This window comes from Acaromyces ingoldii (genome assembly GCF_003144295.1).
Source record: "Acaromyces ingoldii strain MCA 4198 unplaced genomic scaffold FA10scaffold_1, whole genome shotgun sequence".
NCBI classification, from domain to species: Eukaryota; Fungi; Basidiomycota; class Exobasidiomycetes; order Exobasidiales; family Cryptobasidiaceae; genus Acaromyces; species Acaromyces ingoldii.
The window spans coordinates 1,586,141-1,607,592 of record NW_020290247.1 but is presented as its reverse complement, the minus strand read 5'-3'; the positions used below and the strand labels follow the sequence as shown (position 1 = coordinate 1,607,592).

Sequence of the window (21,452 nt, the reverse complement as noted above, 5' to 3'; positions counted from 1 at the left end):
GCCACATTGGTCCAGCGTCTTGTGGGTCAACGTGAAAGTGAATTTTGTAATTGCAACACAGAGAAGTAACCGAAGCCCAACGAAAGGAGGAGAAGCAAAGATTGGACAGTTCGCAAAGAAGAATTCGCAAAGCTACAGCTCTCGCGGAGGAGGCCCAAAGCCCTCCGGAGGAGGTTGGAGATAGGCAGTCCTCTGCGCATCTATTGTGTTGACAAACACGTCGTTGCCCCACCAATTGAGCGAAATGTTGCCGCCGTCTGGGTACTGCAGCGCGATAAAGACAAGGATGGTGGAAATGATTGTTCCCGCGTCGAGGGCGGCCGACGTGACAAAGTTGTACTTGCTCCACCAGCGGAAGTTGAGGCGGCGGACGAGGTACTGGAACCCGAAGCCGACGAGGAACCAAGCAGAGTAGTTGATGCCACTTCCTGGAGGAATGTAGCTCAACGAGGCAACAGCCACGGGTACGCTCACAAATTTGATCCATGACTTCGGCCAGCGTCGCGCGGCAAGCCAAAACGGGAGGGGTAGGACAGCGCCGATGAGGACGGACCAGTAAATGGATGAGTAGAGTGACTTGTCTCCGAAGAGCCTCTGTGGCCCAATTAGGCCCCATACGACGCTCGAGGTGAAAAAGGCGTTGGCAGATGGACAGACGAAGCGGTGCGGCTCATCGTCTGTGCAGAGACCTTCGACGTTGTTGAACATCCAGTACATGACGCCGATCTGAGCGACGCTGACCCATGCAGAAACGAGCAGCTGGATCATAAATGTTTGACGAGGGGGAACCTTCATGTAATGACCAAGCTTGAGATCCTGAACGAAGCCGAGGCCGGCTGTGAGCGTTTGGAGCGAGTAGACCTTGAAGACCATGTTGGCGATGGCCTTGCCCGGCAGTGCGTATCCGGCCACAAATTCACCGACGAAATTTGTACCAAGATAGGAACCTGTCATGGCAAAGATGAAGCCCGATGGCAGGATGTAGAATGCCGGAATGATGAGGGCCAGCAAGAGACCCCAGACAGGCAGCTCTGTGTCATACACCTCGATCAAGGCTACCGCCATGGCGAAAAAGACGAGGAGGATCACTGCGTACCACCAGTCGGGAACCTCGCGATACCGTCGCATAAATTTTGCATGAACGTCGTCCTCTTCGATTCGCACGTGTCGCATTCCCTTCCACAGCGCTTTGCCGTGGTACAGACCGGTGTGTACCAGGATGCTGACGGCAGCAATGAAGCTGGTGTAGTAGACGAGGTAAAATGTCGTGGGCAGATAGAGCTGCGAATAATTTCTATACGCCGCATCGTTGAACTCTGTTCGATTGGTGACGACCATGGAGATATTGTACGGGCTGCCAGTTCGGTCATAGGAGCTCGTCGAGTTGAACGGCAGGTAGCTGAAAAAGTAGAAGTTCGTGTAGTAGAGAACAGGGGCGACGATCCAAAGGACGATGGTGAAGCCGACGAAGATGTTGAGCTCGGCCCACCAGGGTACGATGAGGGGCGATGAGATGTAATTGATCTGGGTCCAGTCGAAGGTGAGGACTGACATTCCTAGGCCCGAGCCTGTGCCAAAGAGGGTATTGACGACGTGATTGTTTGGCAAAATCCAGCAAAGCCACGAAAATTGCGACAAAGCCTGAAAGAGGAAGCCGGGGACAATGTACCAGATGATGGCGCTTCCGAAGACGATGCTGAAGTATTTGAACCTCGTCATCGAACCGTCTTGACCATCTTCCTCGGCATGAAGCGTGTTGAGGATCGTCGATGTTACCAGGTTCTGCGGCCAGATCATCGAGGCAGGCCAGACGAGCCATCGTCGACAGATGCCGGCAAAACTCAGTCCGATGAGCTGGCTTGAAAGAAGGAAGATGATGCTGAAGCCGACCGGCTTGGGGTCGCCGTAGAATTGGTCGGACTGGAGTGTAGTGAGGCAGGCGATGCAGTAGGCCTGCGGGACAGAGGCATTGACGGCAATGGCAACGAGAGCGTGCTCCTTGATGTTGAACATGCCCGGGTTCAAGCTCCATTGGCCACCTCCGAGCCACTTGGGTAAAGTGAAGACGTGGGTGGGTAGGACGGCGGCCATGATCTTGCCCAGCGGATACGTGATGAGCTGAACAACGACGGGCGCAACACTGGGGGCGGGGTATCGGAACGAGAAGAGGATGTTCGCACCGCCGGCGATCGTCGAGAGGACGAAGGCGAGGACATAGGCTCTGAAGGTGCTGCACACCATGTCGGGGTCATCGGTGTTGGACACCGAGGCTCTGACCTCGGGATAAGGTGAGTCATCTTCGAGCTCCATCTCCAGCTCGACCATCCGTAGACCCCTGGCACCTGCGGCCGTCTCGCCGTCGTGGGCGGGGTGAGCGAGGCCGGGCCCTTGACCCAGACTCAAACCCTTGTCGAATTCACCACTGTAATCTTCCTCGTCGAATTCGGTCGATTTGCTCGGGCCGAGCTGGAACTTGAGATCGTGCGAGGGGCTCAGTCCGGCATCAGCAAATTGCGAAAGACGGTTGTTGCGCTGCCGTATCGACGACTGGCCATTGGCAGCCTGGGGAGGCGTCTGCGGAGCCACCTCCCAGCCTCGTGAGTCGAGCTGGGGAGCGCCCGTCGCCGTCATGCCGACGTCTTTCGGATGCTGAGGCAAGCGATTGGGTGTCATTGGATCGGCACCAGAGCCTTGCCGGCTGGGGAGATGCTCAACCTCGTCGAGGACATCCATCGACGGGAACGCATTCATAGACCTCGCGTGATTCAAGGGAGCATCGCGGCTCACTGTCGAGGCATCTGACACTTTACGGTCGAGAGATATGCGCGGGTCTGTGAGGTATGCAGCTCGTCGCGATCCAAGGGGTGCGTCCAAGCTGGCTCGCTCGCCGGGGGTGCTCGCTAAGGAAGAGAATGGAATGGTCTCTCGTCCTGCCTCTCCTCCCACCTCTCCCGGCTGGATGGCCGTGGTGCCGGCGACCGACTGTGGGTTGCTCACCGTGGGAGGCTGAAAGCCAGGCGGCATTTCTACGAGGCGTCCTTGCGAGTCGTACACCGCTCCTGTTGCCTCGTCGTAGTAGAACGTCTCCTCTTCGTCTTCGCCCATGCTGCTCGCCGGCTGCATATGGGTCGTGTTCTGTTGCTGCTCGAGATTCACAGTGGCTGGAGACGGTCCAATGTCGGCTGTCATGGACTTCTAGTCAGCTGCCTGCCAAGCAATAGCACAGCCGAATATTGCGGTCTGCTCACGAGGAACAAAGGCAAAGACATCTCCATCATCTTCACTCTCGTACTCTTCTTCGTCCCATTCGTCGATGTAGTCGTCATTGATGGCCGTGTCTCCCCTGGTCATGGGCCTCTCCCCTGTACCTGAGCCTTGACCGGCGGCCGTCGTGGGCCTACCCGCCGTCGAAGTTGCTGGTCTCCCCGTTCTGGGCCGACCGCTGGCGGTGCCAAGTCCTGCGCGGCTGCCCATCCTGCCCCCACTCCTCGTCGAAGGCCGATCCGAGGTTGACGAGTCCATAGTCTATTAGAGCACCTCCCGCCAAGGGCAGCGAGGGCGAATACGTTCAGGTGACTTGGCCACTGGCTGCTCTATTGGCCCTGTGTTCGTCGTGGCCTTGCTCGCTGCTGTTGCTTTTACTGTTGTACGCGCCTCCGTCAGAATCCCTCAAGTCACTCGACCGAGCTTTCTGCTTGGCGTGGCGTGGCGGAATCGTTTCGTATGGTGTGGTACAGTATTGCCTTCTCGTCTTTCTTGTTGCGTCACAAACGAGGTCCGGGTGAGACAATGAGAAAAAGGAGCGGTCGTCGTCGACTGATCGATGGCCTGTCCTTAGCGCTCTCAGTTCCAGCTCCCGTCCTCAGCTCTGAATACAAGTTTTCTTTCACATTGATAATCAACCACTTCAAAAACTTGATAGCCAACGGGCAATAGAGTTTGAATTCTGGGAAAATAAAGGCAAATATTCTGATAATAGAAGCAAGCAGAGAGGCTAATCTTTGGGCCCGCCCAAGGGGAAAAGGGAGGGGGGGAATGGGAGGAGATGGACCTCCTCATTCAGGTACGTTGCTCCTTAGCTTTCTCAAGCCATATCTCGTTCAAATTTGGTGGCGGGCATTAAATTTATGGGAGAGTAGCTCGTAGCTAGAGGTAATAGACTAGCTAGTAGTACGTACGGAGACGGCCTTTATTGTAAGTACGATTTGTAGTTCCTGCTTCTCAGCACCGGCCGCGGTGCGACCGCGAAGTCGTCGCCGAGGCGCGCAGCGCACATAGCGGTGCCTAAATTTTCCTGACGTATTTCTTCTTGCAACATCGTCGGCGTCAGCTACGGCTTCTCCTCTATAGTCACCGTGCCCCTCTAGGTGGCTCGTCTAGAGAAAACGACAGCTCCACAGATCTGTGTATTGGCGCCCTCTGCATTACAATGTTTTTCGAAGCTCTAGCCGCCCATCTGACCTCGCCCTGAGGTTGGGACCACATCGATGCTGAAGCAAAGAATGGATCAAAATGTTGAGCATTTGGTCCCATTCTTTCTGATGAGCAGAGCGGTGCCGACGATGACGGTCATATGTCGGCAGCTATCGAGTTGACAAGCCCGCAAGGGTGGCTTCGACTGTCCAAAACGTCATATTTCACTGAATGGGCAATTTTCATGTCCAACTCCCACCTCTCTCGTGAAAACATACTTCTTCAGTTACCTTGCGCGCTCTCCAAAAGGCGATGAGGCATGCCGTACAAGAGAGCGGATCCGAAATCTCTTGGTGAACAAAGGGACACGGAAAGTAGCGCACATTCAGTAGTTGGGTCCCTTTGTTCTCACCTCGGGACGGGGTCCCCCCTTTGTCCGCATCTTGAGATGAAGCCCTTTGTCCTCCCCCGCTCCCCATCCCTTGCGAGCAACCAGTCACCGCTGACAATGACATTTCGCCTGTCTTGCATGCCGGTCTGTCCGCTCACTTGGGCCGCCCGCCCCTTCGTCTTGCAGGATCTCGGTATCTTCTTAATAATGAGCTGCTTACAGCGGATATCACCTCTCCCTTTGTCTCTGCTTCTACTGTGCGTAACCTCATAAAGTCTCTTGCTCAAACTTTTTTCTCTCTCTCTCGTCAACCACCACAGCTGAGCTTCACCTACGATGAGGTCGCCTGCGAGCCGAAAGAGAGACACGTTACGCCTCAGGTCTCCCACGTTCAGGGCTCCGCCCAGCGTGACGACGCCGCTTCAATCGCCTACGCCCTCCAAGGGGAGCAAGAAGGACTGGACACCGCCCAAGCCTACTTTCTCCTCATACAAGCCGTTGGCAGCACAACTCAATCTTGACGACAGTCTGCCAAGAACGCCATCTTCTTCCTTTTTTGAGGACGAGGGCGCGACTGTCTCGAGATTTTCGCCATGGTCTACCCCGTCGTCGGCCAGCTCGACGGCCAAGACAGGTCGGCCAAGCACAAGCCTAGGCACGTTCTCTCCCGATCTCTCTTCCTTTTCAAGCCTGAGCCTTGGCTATTCGGTCAGTTCGGAAAGCGATGGATCCACTTTGGACCGAGATTCAGCCAACGTCGACGCCACAGGGTCTCCAAAATGTTCAGACTTTAATAACGAGAGGTGAGTGCCCTTACAGTGCCCTCTTTTCATCTTCACCTTTTTTCTCCTTTTCCACTGATCAATGCCGTTTCATGCTTTCAACCCCAGCTTCAAGCGTCAAACGGACGGCAGTCACTATCGCATCGGCGGGCATTACCATAGCCGAACCTCTTGCAAGAAAGTCTTCAGCAGCGCTTTTGACGAATGGGATGTCGACGACGAGAAGGAAAGAGAGGGCCGTGAAGAGCTCGTCGAAATGCAGCGGGAGGTGCACCCCTGGCACTCACCCCTGCGTCGAATGCTCCGTTCTCCACATGCATCTTCTATCTCAAGCTCGTTACCTCGGCATCACCGAACGAGATCCGACCTGGACGTCGCTATCTCGTCGCCGACAAATGCCCGTCATTCCAAGAAATGGTCTCCTTCGTCGGCTCGCAAGCCGAGTGCGAGCGACTGCTTCGACTTGAGCCTCTTGTCGACCGTCCCGCTCATGCAAGACTGTGTCCCTGTCTTCAAAGACTATCGCCGTGCAGACACGCAGCCGAACAGCTTTGATTCGCTTCCTTCGAGCCTTGTCACGCACCATCGCTCTCCGAGCTCAGCCACGGGAGGAAACCAGCCAGACAAGCAACGTGCACTTCAGTATGCTAACCTGCCTAGCGGCTGGACTAAAGAGCCCTTCACGCCCAACTCATCCAGCAGCAGCCTTTCGCCCTGCCCACCCCGTCTGCTGTTCCGTGACGTCGAGCATCAGCAGAAAAGCGGACCACCACCTCGACCACCGCGACCTCCATCTCTCGACCTGAGCCAGTGTCTCAGTCCGAATACGCCTCGACCAGCCACTTCGTTGGCACGGCAACAGCAAGAGCAGTGTCGAGACCAAGAGCTTGGCATTCAGCAGCGTCAGCACGAACAGCAGCCACCGACCGTGAAATTTTGCACACGTCGACCAAGGCGCCCATTGCCACGCCCTTTGCCTCCCCGTCGGCCAGCGCCGCAGGGGGGATTGCCCATGAATCCGACTGATGCGCTCGAGCTGGCCATTGAAACGTTTCTCAGTACGCCATCCTCGTCGTCTTCGGGCTCATCAAGCGGCTCTGGATCCTCGTCGCCCTCACTGTTCTCGTCTACATCGATGGCGTCGTCAGAAACATCTCTGCAGAGCTGGCCCTCTTCCTCCTCGCTGCACAGGCACCCCAACACATCCAGGAACCACTTGCAACCACCCATGACGTCCTCTTCCGCGTCCTCTTTCTCCTCCACCTCGTCTTCTTCCTCGACGACGATCACGCCGAGCGCCCTCAATGCACAGAAGACAAAGGGCTTAATGGTCGCGCTCGGCATGCAGACACCCAGCCCTCTGCCGAGCCCAAATATCGCTGCCTCCTGCGCCGCTCCGCGCCTCTGATCTCGCCCTTTTCCTTCTCTCTGTGTATGCTACCGACGCTGTGACTGCCTGTTGTAAGAGCACGATTGAGATGAGAGCGAGAATAGCGTCTTAGTGCAACCTGAGATATAGCTTCCGTGTCTGAATAGCATTCGATGCAATATTTCTTCAGTCGCACGAAGAAGAGACGAGGGGGAGAAGAGAAGAAAAGACGGCAGAAAGCTGGACTGAGTGTGAAATGATGAAGTAGATTATAGGAATGTGTTTGGTAACATGATAGAGGAGGTTAGAGGGGAAACAAGTGGAGAAAAGAACGGAGGCTCAGTAGCCGTGTCGGGGCCGCTTCAAGTTGCGCGAAGAATGCCCGTCTGCGAAAGAGGAGACCGCCTGGGGACGCGATGGTGGAGCATCACCACCACCACCACCAGCACCGTGGTGTGGATGGTGTTGCATCGAGGTGGACCTTGGCGGACCGCCTTGGGAGTTCGGTCCTGCCTGGTGAGGATGGTACTGCGTGTGGTGTGACTGTGGCTCATCGGCAATTGCGGGTGGAGCTGCGTAGGGCGAGGGAGGGTAGTAGGCGTTCGGATGCATGCGTGCAGCGCCTTCGTGAGGGACAGCTGCGTGAGACTGCGGCAGCGGAGGCGGGCCTTGCCCAGCCCCAGACGCTGGGGCAGGCATTGGCCGACCTTTGACGGGGTACGGTGCGTGGTGAGGAGGTTCATCGTAGTAAACGCCGCCGCCGCCGCCGCCGCCGGCAGTATCGCGATGATGGACCCGAGGTGTCGAGCTGGCAGAGCCTGGATGAGGCTTGGACCTGCTGCTCGGCTCTGCGCCGCCCGCACATTCGTAGTAATGATCCGCTTGCGGAGGAGGTGCGCGACGAGAAACGGGCGGAGCAGGGGCAGAAGGCATTTTGCCCGCCGCATACGATTGCTGCGGCTGCGGCTGTGGCTGCTGCTGCCTTCGCGGCGGCGAGAGCGATGCCCTCCTTGCTGGGCCAGGCGCAGGATACGGTCTTCCCTGGGATCCACCACTATAGCCATAGGGGGGATGCTCGTCGTATTCAACATTGTCCATCGGTGGCGCGACACCACCACGGGGAGGGGGGCTGCGGTATGCCCCACGCTGATGTTGCGGCTGCGGCGCATGCTGCTGCTGTGCATTTGTAGGAGAGATGGGCGACTTGAGAGATCGCATGGCCATTGTCAGGTCGTCCTGGACTTTGTTCAGGTGCTGAATCCACTGTGCTAGGTTGTCTGAATGCGTTTCGAGCTGAGCGACCTTGCTCTTCAGTTCTCGGTTCTCGCTAATGACATCCGACACCTGCTCGTTGACGAGTTGTGTGATCATTACGGCGGCATCCTTCCATATATCCTCGCGAATCTGGAGACGCATCCCCTCGACTGACGCGCGCACATCGGCTCCATTCGACACGACTCGTTGCGGCGGTGGCGCCAGTGGTGGCGAAGAAGTTCCATAGTCGTATCCTGGAGGCGGCCTCCCATATCCACCATTCTCCCCTCGAGGCCGTCCAGGGGCTGTTGGCCTCATGGCAGACCGATTCAACGAAGCGGGCTGCTTCAAAGGAGGGAGTCAGTGTGGTGGAGCGAGCAAACAATTGGGGTGAAGCACACCCACCTGGTCTTCGTTCAAGGGCTTAGTCGTGGGCCGCTCACGCTCAGACGAAGGGGCCACTGTACTGCTTGTCGCATGGCGGTCATTTGCCTTGATCTGCTGCGTAGCCGAGGCCAGAACGGGGTCCATAGAGCCATTACGCGAGCCCTGGACTATGCTGAGCGCCCTCTGCTGGCGAGACTGGCCGTACGCGCCATTGTGAATCCTGACAAACTCGGCGACGAGCCCCTGCTTGCTCTTTGTGCTGGCGACATTGCGCTTGGCACACCACTCGAGCCACTCCTGGTATAGCTCCGTGACGGATCTGGCCATATCGTCTTCATCGGAGGTGTCCAGGTTGTGCTTCTCGATGAGATCGAGGAACTTGTCGACCTCATCAGCAGTCAGATCGACAGTCTCGGACGATTTAGGCGGTGTGTTGCTGCCAGGCTTGGCTGACCTCTGCAAATGCGCGCCCAGACTCTCTCTCGGAGATCGCTGCTGTTGGCTCTGCTGTTGCTGTTGCTGCTGCTGCTGCTGCTGCTGCTGCTGTTGTTGTTGTTGTTGTTGTTGCTGCTGCTGTTGCTGCTGAGCCTGTGGCAAGGACTGCTGCTGCGCTCGCAGCGTAGAGGGTTGGCCTGGGATCATGGCTCGGCCAGTCTTTGTGTTGACACCCGTCCTGCTGCCAGCGACGCTGTTCGAGGGGTAGTAGTAAGGAACTGGCCCTCCAGTCGCGGTCCTGCCATGCATTTCTCGTAGAGGACCTGCGCCATTCGTCGTCGAAGAGGCGCGGGGAGGAGCAAAGGCGTTACGCGAGGCAGGCTGTGGAGATGCCGAAGAGGGTCTTGTGGTCTTTTTCGCCTCGGCGGCGATCATGGGGGTGACGGAAGGCGAAGGAGTGTTGCCATTGCTGTGCCCGTTCATCTTGACACTGTTCTCTGGCAACGCTGCTGCTGCCGTAGCTGCTGTACCTACACCGATACCGCTACCCTTTGCGCCCCCAACTCTTGGGCTCCCCGTTGCGCCTTCTTTACTCTTTCTGTCCCTGTCTGATTCTGTGGCTGCACTCTCGGACTCCTCTTCGCCGTCCTTGCGAGTGACTGATGGCGACGCTTGCGATGAATTCCTGGAGCCCCCCGCGGGCCGTCGTCCCACGCCCCGGACAGGAGCCTTTGCTGACTGCTGGTGCGCTTGACCTCTGAGAGGTCGCGCTACTTCGGCGAGCGGGCGCTCGCTGTCGGATTCCACCAGCTCGTCCACATCCGAATAGCCACCCTCGTCTTCATCGCCGTTCTGGTCGCCATCCTTGTCCCTGGCTTTTGCTCTGGCTCTGTCTCCTTCCCGTTCACTGTCCCTTTCCCGGTGCGCCTTGTCCGCTCCGCCGGCCTCGCTCCTCCTTGTCGCCGAACTCCGGACGCCGTCGTTGTCGTCAGAGTGCTGTTCGGCCGGCGAGCGCTCCTTCGACTGCCTCGATGCGCTCCTCGCTGACATGATGGCGGCCTTTTGGAGACGCGGTGACCAGTGCGCTCAGCCCGCTTGTGCCCTCCTCGTTGCCTCTTTTCTTTGATTTTTTTACGCCTCCTCGAATCTCTTCTGCTCGACTTGGATTCTTCCCGTCGCTCTAGGCTGGCTCCACCAGGGACGCACGCGCGCAGCCAGAAAGCCACTCTTTTCCAATGTCACCCCTTGGCGAACGGGCGTCTAGCTGATCGGCCAAAGGTAAAAGGGGAAAGAGAGGTAGTGAGAAAGGAGGGATCGAGAAAGAGGAGGCAGCCGCCGTCGCCGAGGAGAAGATGAAGATGAAGATGAAAAATAGCGAGGCTCGTGTGCATGCGTGCGTGCGTGTCGATCGGTACCTTGCTGTGCAGCTCGTCTCCTTTGCAGCAACGTCAGAGCTCCGCTTGCAGTGCTCTGCCAGCGTGCCAGTGCCGGCGTGCCGTCTGCTAGTTCTTTTGCAAGGAAAAGGCCGCACCGCTTGGCTAACAGTGCAAAACAGCCGGCGTTTGTTGTGCTTGCCCTTTTTTTTCCTCTTCTCGTTTCAGGTCCACATCTCGGGGCATGCGGTCGCCCTTTTGCATTTACTTTTTTTTTTTGGTGAATTTTTACACACCCGCTTCAACCCCTTCTCTCATGCCCCATCTGCTAAAGTCCTCTTGGGTGGCGTCGCACTACAGACACGAGGTCGCTACTCACACACTCACTCACTCACACTCCACCACTACCCGGGTGCCCGCCTGCTTGCCCTTTTTACTCCCCTGACAATGCCACTCTGCCATTATCGCAAAAAGGGCCCCCTTTTTTTCCGTTGCCTTGATGGCATGGCTAGCATCCACTCGATTTTAGCACCTGGAAAGTCGAGCAAAAATACAGCCGGGGGCGCAATCGGCGTGCAGGGGCCCCTCGCCTGCAACATCTCTTACTCCCCTCTAGCTACGTACTACTAGTACGTAGTACTACTTCGAGAGAGTGAAAAATTGCCTGCCGTGCATGCATTCCCTACTGCTTCTACAAGTCCTCCAATCTATTCCCGTCTTCGCCTCCACCTTCTCCTCCTTGGAAGGAGATTCCTCCGAGCCAGGATGCGATCGAGGTTTGTCCTTCTGTATAGTCCCGAGCCATTTCTGCCATTGTCGCAAAGCCCGTAAGGAAGGAGATTACTGCGCTAGAGCGCGCACCCTAGGCCAAGCTAAAGTTCGACAGGCCTCATTATATTAGCCTGCCTCACTAGTCCGGACGCGGCTGCAGCGCGCTAGCCTGCCACATAAATGTACAGCTAGAATATGTACTGCTGCTGCTGCTAGCTACATGCACTACTGAATAGCTGTCTCTCCCCTGATTCGGCCATCTAGCCAGCGCCCCCTCCGCAACACCGAAGCAATTCCCAATTAGATAGAGCGAGCTCGCATAAAGTAGTAGAGCGTGAGGTTGCAAAGATGGTAAAAAGCCGTGCCGAACAAGCTCGGGGATGCAAGTGCCTCTTTTTCCGGACCCGAAGCCGAACCCAATTTTCCCTTCAAACGGCTGTATCCGAGAGCGTTGGTAGGACCTTGTGGGCTCGACGAACTATGTCCCTTTGTCACTTCCCCCCTTTCCTCTTTTCTCCTGCCCATATTTTTCCTTGTTCTATCTTGTTCGACTCCTCGTGTGAATTCCTTATTATTCTGGCGAAACTAGCAACTCCCGCACATTTAGTCTTCTTCTAGCTCTTAAGCTTTGTATCGGAACTCGCATCCCATCGTGTGAACCGAAGCTGGAAAGCGCTGACCTCGCGGTCGCAACACGCCCATATGCGCATCGCAGTATATCAAATTCGGGAATGCAGACCATCTGGAATTCTTGTCATCTCTTCTAATGTAAAATCGGGACCTTTTATTGGAAGGTTCATGTGAGCCTCCGTGTGCCTCCTCGTCCATGAGGTCAAGAGACCTGGACAAAGTGCCATCAGGGCTTGTGGAGGAGCGGAATGCCCAATTGGAAGAGCACCGGAGGAGGACGAACCACGCACACATTATCTTGCTCAGGCTCCAGAAGGTAAACCACGCAGACAAAGACCCGAGAATTGTGTTGCAGGGCTTCCGCATCCGCCGTCGCACAATCTATGCTTTGTCAACTCCCATATATTTAAAGATAGCAAGGAAGCAGCTAGAGAAGCACTTATCTTCCTTTGACACAGGTCAGCGCCAAGCCGCATCATGCCAATACTAAGTAGTGTGTGTCTCTCTCTCTCTCTGTCCACGCCTCTGGCGCGCACACGCGCGAGCCCGCACCGAGCCAACATTCTGTCAGTGACCAAGTCGCGCTGACGTATATTTTAGGCAGGGCGGGTTTGCTGTGATTTTCTCAAAGTTGCTTCTCCGACGTGCTCCACGGAGTTGTGGCTTGTTGCGAAGGCGGAAGTCGTCACAGTGATGTCTGGTGACCTTGCTCCCCGTGCTCCCTGGACTCCCTGACGGCCGTGAGCCTTGTGGACAGCAATCGCTATGGGAAAATCGCATAATGGATGCAAGCACGTGTTTCCTGAGGAGGCAAGGAGGGAGAAGAAGAAAAAGAGAAGCCCCTTATGTACCACCGGTATGCTAAGCTTCCAGAAAGAAAAAGCCACGAGCAGACCAGGCAACGAGGATATCACAAGGGAATTCAAAAAACTAATATTTTCAAGAACAATAATGCGACACGCTGGAGAGGGAAAGCGGGACGAATAAGAAAACCTGGCGAAATTGGAGCTAACACTGCTATTCGATTTGGTCCTTCAACTTTAAGCTTCGCGTCGAGCTTGAGACGGGGCAAACGGACGTCAAACACCCAAGTCTAGAGAGCAGCGGCGCCCTCGGCGAGGGAAGACAAACGAGGAAGAGTTGTTCGCGAGCGAGGACCGCGCTGCTGAGGCGAATCCCAGGGGCTAGACAGGGCAAGACATCGAGGCAAGGCGCAGACTTGTGGCTGCTCCGACGTGGCCGCCGAAGAGAAGAGCGACTTCATCTCCTTGTGTCCCTGAGCCGCCCTCCGCGCAGCCCGCGACGCAAAAGAAGGCAGAGAGCGAGCAGAACAACCGAATCAACCAAAGCAGGCAAGACAGTATAGGAGCGCGTGTAGAACGGATGATCAGTCTGCTCCCATCCTTCTGGCTTTGGACACAAACGGCTACGTAAAGCAAGAACGAGGGGCGGGCCAGTGCAAGCGATGCTGCGCCGGGGTAACAAGAAACGCGATGGACACGCCGAGTCCAGCAGCAACGCCAACAATGACGATGGTGCTGCTCGAGCCTCAGTATACCCTTCGAGCGGCTCCAACGGCAGCAACTTGAACCTCTCTTCTGCTGCTCTTGCCGGAGGCAGCGGCGGCCCTTCTCGTCCGCTCACGATTCGAACGACGTCGCAGTCGACGTCGCAATCCATCGAAGCGAGCACCAGAGCTATGCAGCACCAACATTCTCATCATCCCCACTCCGGACCCTTCACTTCCCGGCATATACCTTCGAGCAGCAGTGTCGATGCCTTGTCGCCTTTTGGCTCATCGCCTGGCTCCACTGCGCCCACCTATTACCACCACCCCCAACAGCAGCAGCATCACCAACAGCCGCAACAGCAGCAGCAGCAACAGCAGCCACCTCAACAAGTCCAACAGACGCAGACTCAGCAACAGAGCAGCAGCGGTTCAATGGGCCGAAGCCAGTCGGCGTTCAACTTTATCCTCGCAAAGGCAAAGGCCCCCTTTTCTTCGTCGTCGTCGCAGCAGCAGATTGCCATGCACCCTTCGCCTTCGATGTCGTCGATGGTCAATAGCCAGGGCATCCCAGAGGATGGCGGCAACCTCGACGCAGGACGGTCTCGCTACACGTCAAACCCCAGCACACAGCCGTCCGCCCCAGCGATGGAGCGAAGGGGAACAAATGAACAGCAGGCGGCGCCATCATGGGCCTCGATGAGACCGAGCATGGGCGACGACCAGGCCATGCCAATCTCGAGCCCTACAAAGCGTTCCTTTTTTGGCGCTCATCGAGAGCGAAAAGCCTCGACGACGTCTCTCACCAGGTCAATGGCCGCCTCTCCTGTGCCACTTGCAGGAGCCGGAGCAAGAGCAGGAGCAGGAGCAGGAGCAGGCGCAACACCATCGCAGCCATCTTCCTCTCCCTCAATGCCAATGTCCATGTCCGTGTACGACAGAGACAGAGACAGAGACAGAGAGAGGAGCAGAGGCGCACTCTCGCCCCTGTCAAAGGCGTCGTCGAGCTACGGCCAGTTCAGCAAGAGCCAGTCGGATCTTCACATGCGTTCCTCCGACTTTCCCTCGCCGGGTCACTCTGTCGTGGATCTGCCCAAAGTTCCCTCGCTACGGGGCGCGATGCAGGCTGTGCATCAAGACGACGCAAGCCTGCTCCGATCGCCCAGTCCACAGTATGGCTTCTCGAGGAGCGTAGATGATCTCGCACAGTCCGTGAATACCTCGTCGTCGACGGCTACCACCAGCGGAAAGGCAGGGGCGATGTCGCCTCCATTGAGACCAGCGCATCAGAATACAATGGGTGAGCATGGCGTGGCGGCCCATGACTGGGGACGACCTAGCGATGTGGGCACTCTGGCCAGCAGCAGGCAGCAGCAGCAGCAGCAGCAGGTACCCTTTAGCTCGGCCGGTACACCGAAACAACAGTCGGCGTCTTCTCCTTCTCCCTCGCAGCAGCAGCAGCACCATCACCAGCGCAAGGCATCCAAGCAGATCAAAGACGACCGAGAGGCTTATCTCCAGCAGACGTCCCGCGGTCAGCTCCCAGGCATCACCTACGAAGGTCTCCTCAACCGAAATGCCAACATTTCCCTGCCGCTGGCCCAGCTCGTTGCTGACGGGGCCGGGGGCGCGAAAGGCAGGGAAAAGGACATCACAAAGGGCTGGAAGCCCTACAAGGTCCAGCTCCGCGAGGGGAAGCTGTACTTTTACAAGCCGCCGAGCGCCTTTTCGGACGACATGAAGCAGTTGTTCCCTGTACATGTCGTCCGTGGAGGAGGATCCAATGCCGCAGCTGCATATGCCAGAGAGATTGGGCTGGACCCCGAGGCGATCAAGAGGGGCAAGCTGGGCACACAAGATCTTCTTGCAGCGACTTCTGGCAAGCAGAGCACCTCATCGGCCGGAGCTGCTACGTCGGCACCAGCTTGGGCTTTCCCCGCGAAACACCCGGATCTTGTTCTTGTCGATGCCGTCGAGAAACCAGCGACGTGGGCAGCACGAGTGCAAGGAGGTAGCCACGACGCCCTGGCGCACGAGTACGTCTTCGCAACGCAGTCAGATCCCGATGAAGAAGGCGATGGGTGGAAGGAGGAGGCCGGAACGATGGTGTATGCGCTCTTGACGGCTCTTTCGAGGAGCGCAAGGCCTATGCACGGTTTCCTCGTCGCCATACAGAAGTGGACCCTCATGGCCCTATCCGACAAGGACGAGGGCACTGCAGCGAGCGAGCCGGTGCAGAAGCGTGAGAGGATCCGGGCGAGGATCCAGCTTCTTGTCGAGTCCGACCTCGTAGAGTTCGGCCAGCTGCACGAGCGTGCATCGTTGGAAAGCGTGTTGGAGGGCATTGTCGGCGATGCTTGGAGAGATGACAGACGAATGGCGGCCGACATTCTTGCGACGCTCAAGGAAAGCCAGCCTGCCGAGCCTCCCCACGACTGGCTGTCCAGACGAGAGCGTCCGACACGAAGCGAGCTAACGGCTCTCGTCAATGCCGGCTTGGGCCCGTCGACGCTACTGAGAACGGATCCAGCCGAAGTCGCGAGGCAGATCCACGCCTTCCACATCGATCACTTGGCCTCCTTGCAGCTGCCCAGTGCTTCGACAGTTCGCCTACTGGCGAAGTCGCCCTCCACGACGAGATCGCACCGGCTGCTGTGCTTTGACTCGTCAGCGCCTCACCTCCTCACCTCGCTTGTACTCGACCAGGTCCTCTTTTCCAGCGGCTCAGCTTCTCCCGCAGATTCACGCTCAGAGCAGCAGGCCGGGTCCAGGCAACGAGCGACGCTGCTCCGGCACTGGATCGCCGTCGCATCTGGCCTCCTCAAGATGCACGATGTCGCAGGCTGGGCTGCCATCTGCGCTGCTCTGTGCTCGAGGGCCGTGACGAGGCTGTCGATGACGTGGAGATTCGTGGCAAAGGAGGATAGGGCCATTGTGGGTGACTATTGGGCCCGGCAACTCGCCGATCTCGGCTGGTCCGAGTTGGCGATCTCGCCTGATGGCACCAAGCGCGAGCCTGTTGAGGCCTTCATATCGAGCCCCGCTACGATCAAGTATGCCATGGCAGCTATTTCGGCGTCGGCGGGGCCTGAAGCGCCAACGGTGCCCTTCCTGGGCAACAGCATCGTGCAGGCGAGGGCCTACCCACCTCTTGCTTCCTCGGCTTCTTTCTTACCGCTCGTCGAGACCCGCGAGGTCGGCGCAAGGCTGTGGACGTTGAACAAAGCATGGCAGCTCGGCGCGCACAACCGGATGAATCCGTCGGTTCTCCAGCAGCAACACGGCATTGCTCCGTCGCCGGACATTCAACGAGCCCTGCAGAGTCTTTTGGAGCTACACCAAAGCGTCACCGACTCCGATATGGCCTATCGCAATCTGTCTCGTTCCCTGGCCATCGAGCCACGCATCGACGTGCCCAAGAGGAACAAGAGGCCACTGCAACTGTCCAAGAAGACGGCCACCCTGGCGCTTTCCCCACTCTTGTTTGTCGATTCTCTGCCGAATCTGTCTCTGGTCGACCGACAAGAGATGGCCGTCTACGCTGAAGAGGCAAACGGCAACGGTGGGACCAAGAAAGCTGACGAGCAGGGTACCATCACCGAGAAGAATGCAAAGACCCGATCGCCGCTCATGTCCTTGCCGCCCGCTATGATGAGGAGGGCATCAAAAGCGTTCTCCCCTGGTATGCTCAGCCGGCCTCTCAAGGGGGTTTCATTTGCAGGTATTACGGAGTTCAACACTGGGGAGGGCGGAAGCGAGGAGTCCCTGATTCGAATGGGCTCGGACATTGTATTTGCCATCACAAGCGAGCCATCGGTCAGCTTGCCTTCGTCGCCGATGACGAGCAAGCGCTTCTCGACTGAGTTGAATCGGGCAGCTAGGCCGATCTCGCAAGTCTCATCAAAGCGATCCAGCTTGCCAGCTTCCAACCGCAGCTCCATGGTCGAGCCCCCCACGCCGGTGCAGGTCCACGTTGTGGTCAAAGCGGCTTCTCTCGACAGACTAGGTAAGGCCATCCACCCACTCTTCTCTTTTCCTCGTCACCGTATCAGATGACTGACCTTCCCACAGTCGACATCTTGGTCATGGGCGTGCAACACCTTTCGGTCAATACAAGCGAGGACTCGGCGGAACGGCCCTCTGGCCGAAAGTCCCGTCTTGTCATGGACTTGCCCTTGTTCCGGACGACGTTCCTATCGACATTCCGGCTCTTCTGTCCACCTGTCCTCCTCCTCGATCTTCTCCGCAAGCGCTTCGTAGCAGCCATCAACGCCAGCCGCGAGATGGCACTGCCTGAGCAGCACCGCTCCGGGAATCCGTTTCCGACTTGGTCTCTCGTCGAGACCGTCGGCACTCATGTCGAACCCATCGACTGGGACACGGTTTCGCGCATCAGATCCGGCGTTACTTCGGTTCTCACCGCCTGGATCGCTCGTTTTCCTCACGACTTTGCAGAGGACCACGAACTCTACATCGGGGTGCACTCTTTGACACAGGACATGGATACTCTTCTGCCGAGGCATCCAGAGGACAGCGAGTACGAGAAGATGGCGTCCACGCTTGAGAGTCTCGTCCGACAGCTGCGCGCAAACGTCATGGGAACCTGTGCCAGGCAAGGAGATCGAGTGACAGCTAGCAGGAGGACCTCTCAGCCGGTACTCTCTGGTGCGACGCCGCCCGCTTCCACGGTGTCGCCATCCCAGAAACAACTTGGCACATCTTCTGTGACGGCAACGACAATCGACTTTGACACAATCACACCCGCTGAACTCGTCGACTACCTCGAGTCTGTTGCAAGCATTTTCGTGGATAAGATCGAGGAGCGAGACCTTCTTGCGATCAGTGAATTGTTCGAGAACCAGGCCAGCGACGCGCTGGGCTGGTATGTAGACTCACAGCATTCACAGCAGCAGCAGCAGCAACCCTCGTCGCAGGACGACTCGCAGCCGCTGTGCACCAACATGTACAAGCTCATCGAGCTGCTCAGATATGGTGGTGCTGGCAGTGGCTCTTCGTTGCACATGTGCCTTCCCATGGCGGTGAGGGACGCCTGCGCGGCGCAGAATCTGCTTAGGGGGTGGGTGGCCATCAACATCATCGAGATGCGCATCGGACTCGCAAGAAGGCAGGCCCGCCTCGAAAAGCTCCTCGATGCCGTCTGGATCTGTCGTGCACGGATGGCGAATACACGGGTGGAGGAACAGTCGTCGACACCCCTCAGTCCATCATTTCCATTCAAGGAGGCTACGATCGCTTCTTTTGTCGAGAGTGCAATTGTCGGAAGCCTTGGGTCCCCAGAGAGCAGATACCACCTCCGAGCGTGGCAGGGCGTCGCGGCGGCGAGAAAAGCGGCGGGCGATAAGCTTGCAGACCTGTTTCCACCCCAATCGACGTGGGATTCAATCAAGGATTCGGCGACAACGACGACGGGAGCGCTCTGCGCGCTCGATATCGGTTGGCTACTAGAATGTCTTGCTCAAGCATCGACGAGATCGTCTGAAGCGGCGCCTCATCCACTCGTCGATTTTGAAAAGTACAGGACGATCTACACGCTTATCGATGCTTCTCTACAGTTCAAGAGCCAAATGTCGGCAGTTGCAACAGTCGCTCCCGAGGTAGCCAACGCTAGGTTGACCGAGATGCAGCGCGCGCTGCGGAGCGTAGCGTGGGATCGAAGGGCGTTCAAAGAGGAAGCGAATCAGGAGGCAGCGACAGCACCTCCTCTGCCTGCCAATGCAAAGGCTCGCGCCATGTATCGTCCCTTGACAGGTCTCCTGGGCCAGCAGCAGGACAAGCAGCAGCGCGATCGACGCGCGTATGAAGTCCTCGTCAAGCAGCTGCAGCAACAACAACAGCAACAACAACAAGGACAACAACAGCAGCAGCAACAGCAGTTCCAGACGGCAACGTCGCCTTCGCTTCAAGCACCGAGCTCGAGCAGCCCGTCGTCGTCGGCATCGTCGTCTTCCGGCCTTCGAGTTCCGGGCATGGATGCAAGCTCTATGGGTAACAAAGGAGGCGAAAAGAAGACGAGGAGGATGACTGCGCTGTTCCGGGGTGCCGTCAGGCCGATGGGCGGATTGATGAGCTTCGATCGACCATCGGCATCAGTCGGCGACTCGACAGACGCCGGTGTCTCTACTTCACGTGCCGGTGTCGCACCCATGGAGATGCTACAACTCACACCGACGCAGAAGCCTGCACTGGTGATCCCTTGCGGCGCCGCGAGGGTGTCTGTTTGGCAAAACAGCCAGAGGTCCTACTGCTTCCATCTTTCGAGCATGCAGAATGGGCAGCACGTCCTGTTGCAAGCACCAAGCCAGGCAGACGTCTCCGAGTGGTTCTCGCAGATCGAACGTGCGGCGAAAGAGTACGCGGGTGAATTGTTGTCGAAGCCGATGGACAAGAGATCAGCTGAGAAGGCCGAAAAGGCGGCTGCTGCAGCTGCTGCAGCTGCCGCGGCGTCTGCATCTGGGAAAGGACGACCAACGGTGCCGCTGTACGGAACGGACATCAAGGTCCTCGTTGAGCATGAGAGGCGAGAAGTGCCATTGGGCCTCGTCAGGATGCTCCAGGAAGTCGAAGCGAGGGGTGAGTGGACTCTCTTTGTTCTTGTGAGCGACTGTGAGATTAACCTGAAGTCGAAACAGGCCTGCAAGAGCAAGGCATCTACCGGATCTCGGGCGCTAAAAGCGCCATCGAGCACCTCAAGGTCGCCTTTGGCCAGCAACCGGCCGAGTCCATTGATTTGGCGCGAGGCGAATTCAGCGACGTCCATACGATCGCAGGCGCCATCAAGCAGTGGTTTCGCGACCTGCCCGAACCGCCGATCCCCTTCAAGTATTACAATGCAATCATCGAGGCAGAGAAGATGGAGAGTGAGGAGGACCGCCTGTATGCGATCCGCGACATGATCTGGGAATTCCCCAAGCCGCACTTCGACCTACTCAGGAGGATCTCGGAGCATCTGGCCAGGGTTGTCGAGGAGGGCAAATCCAACCTGATGGCCCCGCACAACATCGGCTTGGTGTTCGGTACTTCGCTCCTCAATCCGCCGCCGGGACCAGCGAGCGTGGCACAGAGCTTCGGCAACATTGGCAGCGCCGCCCACATTGTCAAAATCATCGTCACGATGCATGACTGGCTCTTTGAGCCCGAGCCCGAGCCGGAAGCGGAACCGGAAGTAGAGCCAGAGCGCGAGGCAGGGCAGGGACAAGAGCCAGAGAGCCAAGGCATATCTGTCGATGAGGCTGAGATTGGTGGAAGAGACGATGACGATGCCAATGTCGGTGCCGACGCCGATGCCAATCTTGTGCAGACAGCAGAGCTTGGTAATGAGCAGCGAGAAGCGCAAGATCAGGAGCAGGAGCAAGGGCAGGAGCAGGCTCATGATGTCGCTGTGCGTGGCGAGGTACCAGCGCCCAGAGAGGATGCTCAGCAGGACGCTGCCGAGGGTGTCGATGGGTCGGATGCGGAGCGCGAAGGAGGCTCGATTGCACTTCCTCGATCGTCGAGAAGCGGAGCAGAGACACTACCATTGCTCACACCGGCTGGCACGACAACACTGTCTGCTGCGACCAACGATGCCGGTTCCTCATCATCTTCGCCCGGTAAGCCGACAACGAGCGAATCGGATATCTCGCAGTATCACAATCTTTCGTCAGGCGAGGCACCATCCGAGGATGACTCGATGGTGACGACGCCGGGTGTCGGTGCCGGTGCCGGTGTCCATGAGGGAAAGAAACTCGAGAAGGGTGGAAAAGAGGAGGAAGATCCTGAAACGATCAGACCGGCTGTGCCACGCCTGGGAGGTGCACAGAATCGCCTTCACCCTTCGTCGTCTTCTGGGGCAGGGGGAGCAGGCCTCTTGAGCAGGCCAAAGGAGGAGAGTATCTACCTCGACGCCCAAGACGCCATAGCCGTCCTCAATCCATTTGAGGACGAATGAACAACCACCCTCTTGTACGCCCTTCTTTGCGTTATGCCCATTTACTCTTTCCTTTCTTTCTCTGCCTCCTTTTCTCTTTGTGGCTCTCTTGATGTTGTTGCTATTTTGCTGTTGTGCAATTGTTTCTACCACATTAATCAATCACAGTCAGAGAGCAAGGGGCTTGAGCATGAGCCAGAAGGTAATGGTCGT

At 57.4% G+C, this 21,452-nt stretch overlaps 5 protein-coding genes across 5 annotated transcripts; 2 read left to right on the top strand and 3 right to left on the bottom strand.

Moving 5' to 3' along the window:
• Window positions 1-13: 13 nt before the first annotated feature.
• On the bottom strand, window positions 14-3,718 carry FA10DRAFT_247378 (putative oligopeptide transporter). The gene is made up of 2 exons (XM_025519451.1): window positions 3,249-3,718; window positions 14-3,182 (listed from the first exon to the last, which is right to left on the bottom strand). The coding sequence occupies exons 1-2, from the start codon at window positions 3,520-3,522 to the stop codon at window positions 133-135; spliced, it is 3,324 nt and encodes a 1,107-aa protein (XP_025380433.1). The 5' UTR covers window positions 3,523-3,718; the 3' UTR covers window positions 14-132.
• Window positions 3,719-5,140: 1,422 nt separating this feature from the next.
• On the top strand, window positions 5,141-6,994 carry FA10DRAFT_282890 (hypothetical protein; the record flags this gene model as incomplete). The annotated part of the gene is made up of 2 exons (XM_025523800.1): window positions 5,141-5,607; window positions 5,695-6,994. 2 exons carry the CDS (start codon window positions 5,141-5,143, stop codon window positions 6,992-6,994), a joined length of 1,767 nt encoding a protein of 588 aa, XP_025380432.1.
• A 114-nt stretch (window positions 6,995-7,108) lies between these two features.
• On the bottom strand, window positions 7,109-10,232 carry FA10DRAFT_16856 (hypothetical protein). Its single transcript, XM_025518209.1, has 2 exons — window positions 8,615-10,232; window positions 7,109-8,551 (listed from the first exon to the last, which is right to left on the bottom strand). Exons 1-2 carry the CDS (start codon window positions 10,079-10,081, stop codon window positions 7,295-7,297), a joined length of 2,724 nt encoding a protein of 907 aa, XP_025380431.1. The 5' UTR covers window positions 10,082-10,232; the 3' UTR covers window positions 7,109-7,294.
• Window positions 10,233-11,743: 1,511 nt separating this feature from the next.
• FA10DRAFT_16844 (hypothetical protein) lies at window positions 11,744-12,271 on the bottom strand. The gene has a single exon (XM_025518208.1). The coding sequence runs from the start codon at window positions 12,169-12,171 to the stop codon at window positions 11,797-11,799; it is 375 nt and encodes a 124-aa protein (XP_025380430.1). The 5' UTR covers window positions 12,172-12,271; the 3' UTR covers window positions 11,744-11,796.
• Window positions 12,272-13,086: 815 nt separating this feature from the next.
• Window positions 13,087-21,422, top strand: FA10DRAFT_16836 (hypothetical protein). Its single transcript, XM_025518207.1, has 3 exons — window positions 13,087-17,318; window positions 17,384-19,903; window positions 19,963-21,422. Exons 1-3 carry the CDS (start codon window positions 13,271-13,273, stop codon window positions 21,258-21,260), a joined length of 7,866 nt encoding a protein of 2,621 aa, XP_025380429.1. The 5' UTR covers window positions 13,087-13,270; the 3' UTR covers window positions 21,261-21,422.
• Window positions 21,423-21,452: the final 30 nt, after the last annotated feature.

Coding starts and splice junctions, on each gene's coding strand:
- FA10DRAFT_247378 (XM_025519451.1), bottom strand. CDS start 3,522: ATGGACTCGTCAACCTCGGATCGGCCTTCGACGAGGAGTGGGGGCAGG. Junction 3,183..3,248: donor TGTCTTTGCCTTTGTTCCTC/GTGAGCAGACCG, acceptor AGTCCATGACAG/CCGACATTGGACCGTCTCCA.
- FA10DRAFT_16856 (XM_025518209.1), bottom strand. CDS start 10,081: ATGTCAGCGAGGAGCGCATCGAGGCAGTCGAAGGAGCGCTCGCCGGCC. Junction 8,552..8,614: donor AGCCCTTGAACGAAGACCAG/GTGGGTGTGCTT, acceptor CCTTTGAAGCAG/CCCGCTTCGTTGAATCGGTC.
- FA10DRAFT_16844 (XM_025518208.1), bottom strand. CDS start 12,171: ATGCGGAAGCCCTGCAACACAATTCTCGGGTCTTTGTCTGCGTGGTTT.
- FA10DRAFT_16836 (XM_025518207.1), top strand. CDS start 13,271: ATGCTGCGCCGGGGTAACAAGAAACGCGATGGACACGCCGAGTCCAGC. Junction 17,319..17,383: donor GGCTTCTCTCGACAGACTAG/GTAAGGCCATCC, acceptor ACCTTCCCACAG/TCGACATCTTGGTCATGGGC. Junction 19,904..19,962: donor CCAGGAAGTCGAAGCGAGGG/GTGAGTGGACTC, acceptor AAGTCGAAACAG/GCCTGCAAGAGCAAGGCATC.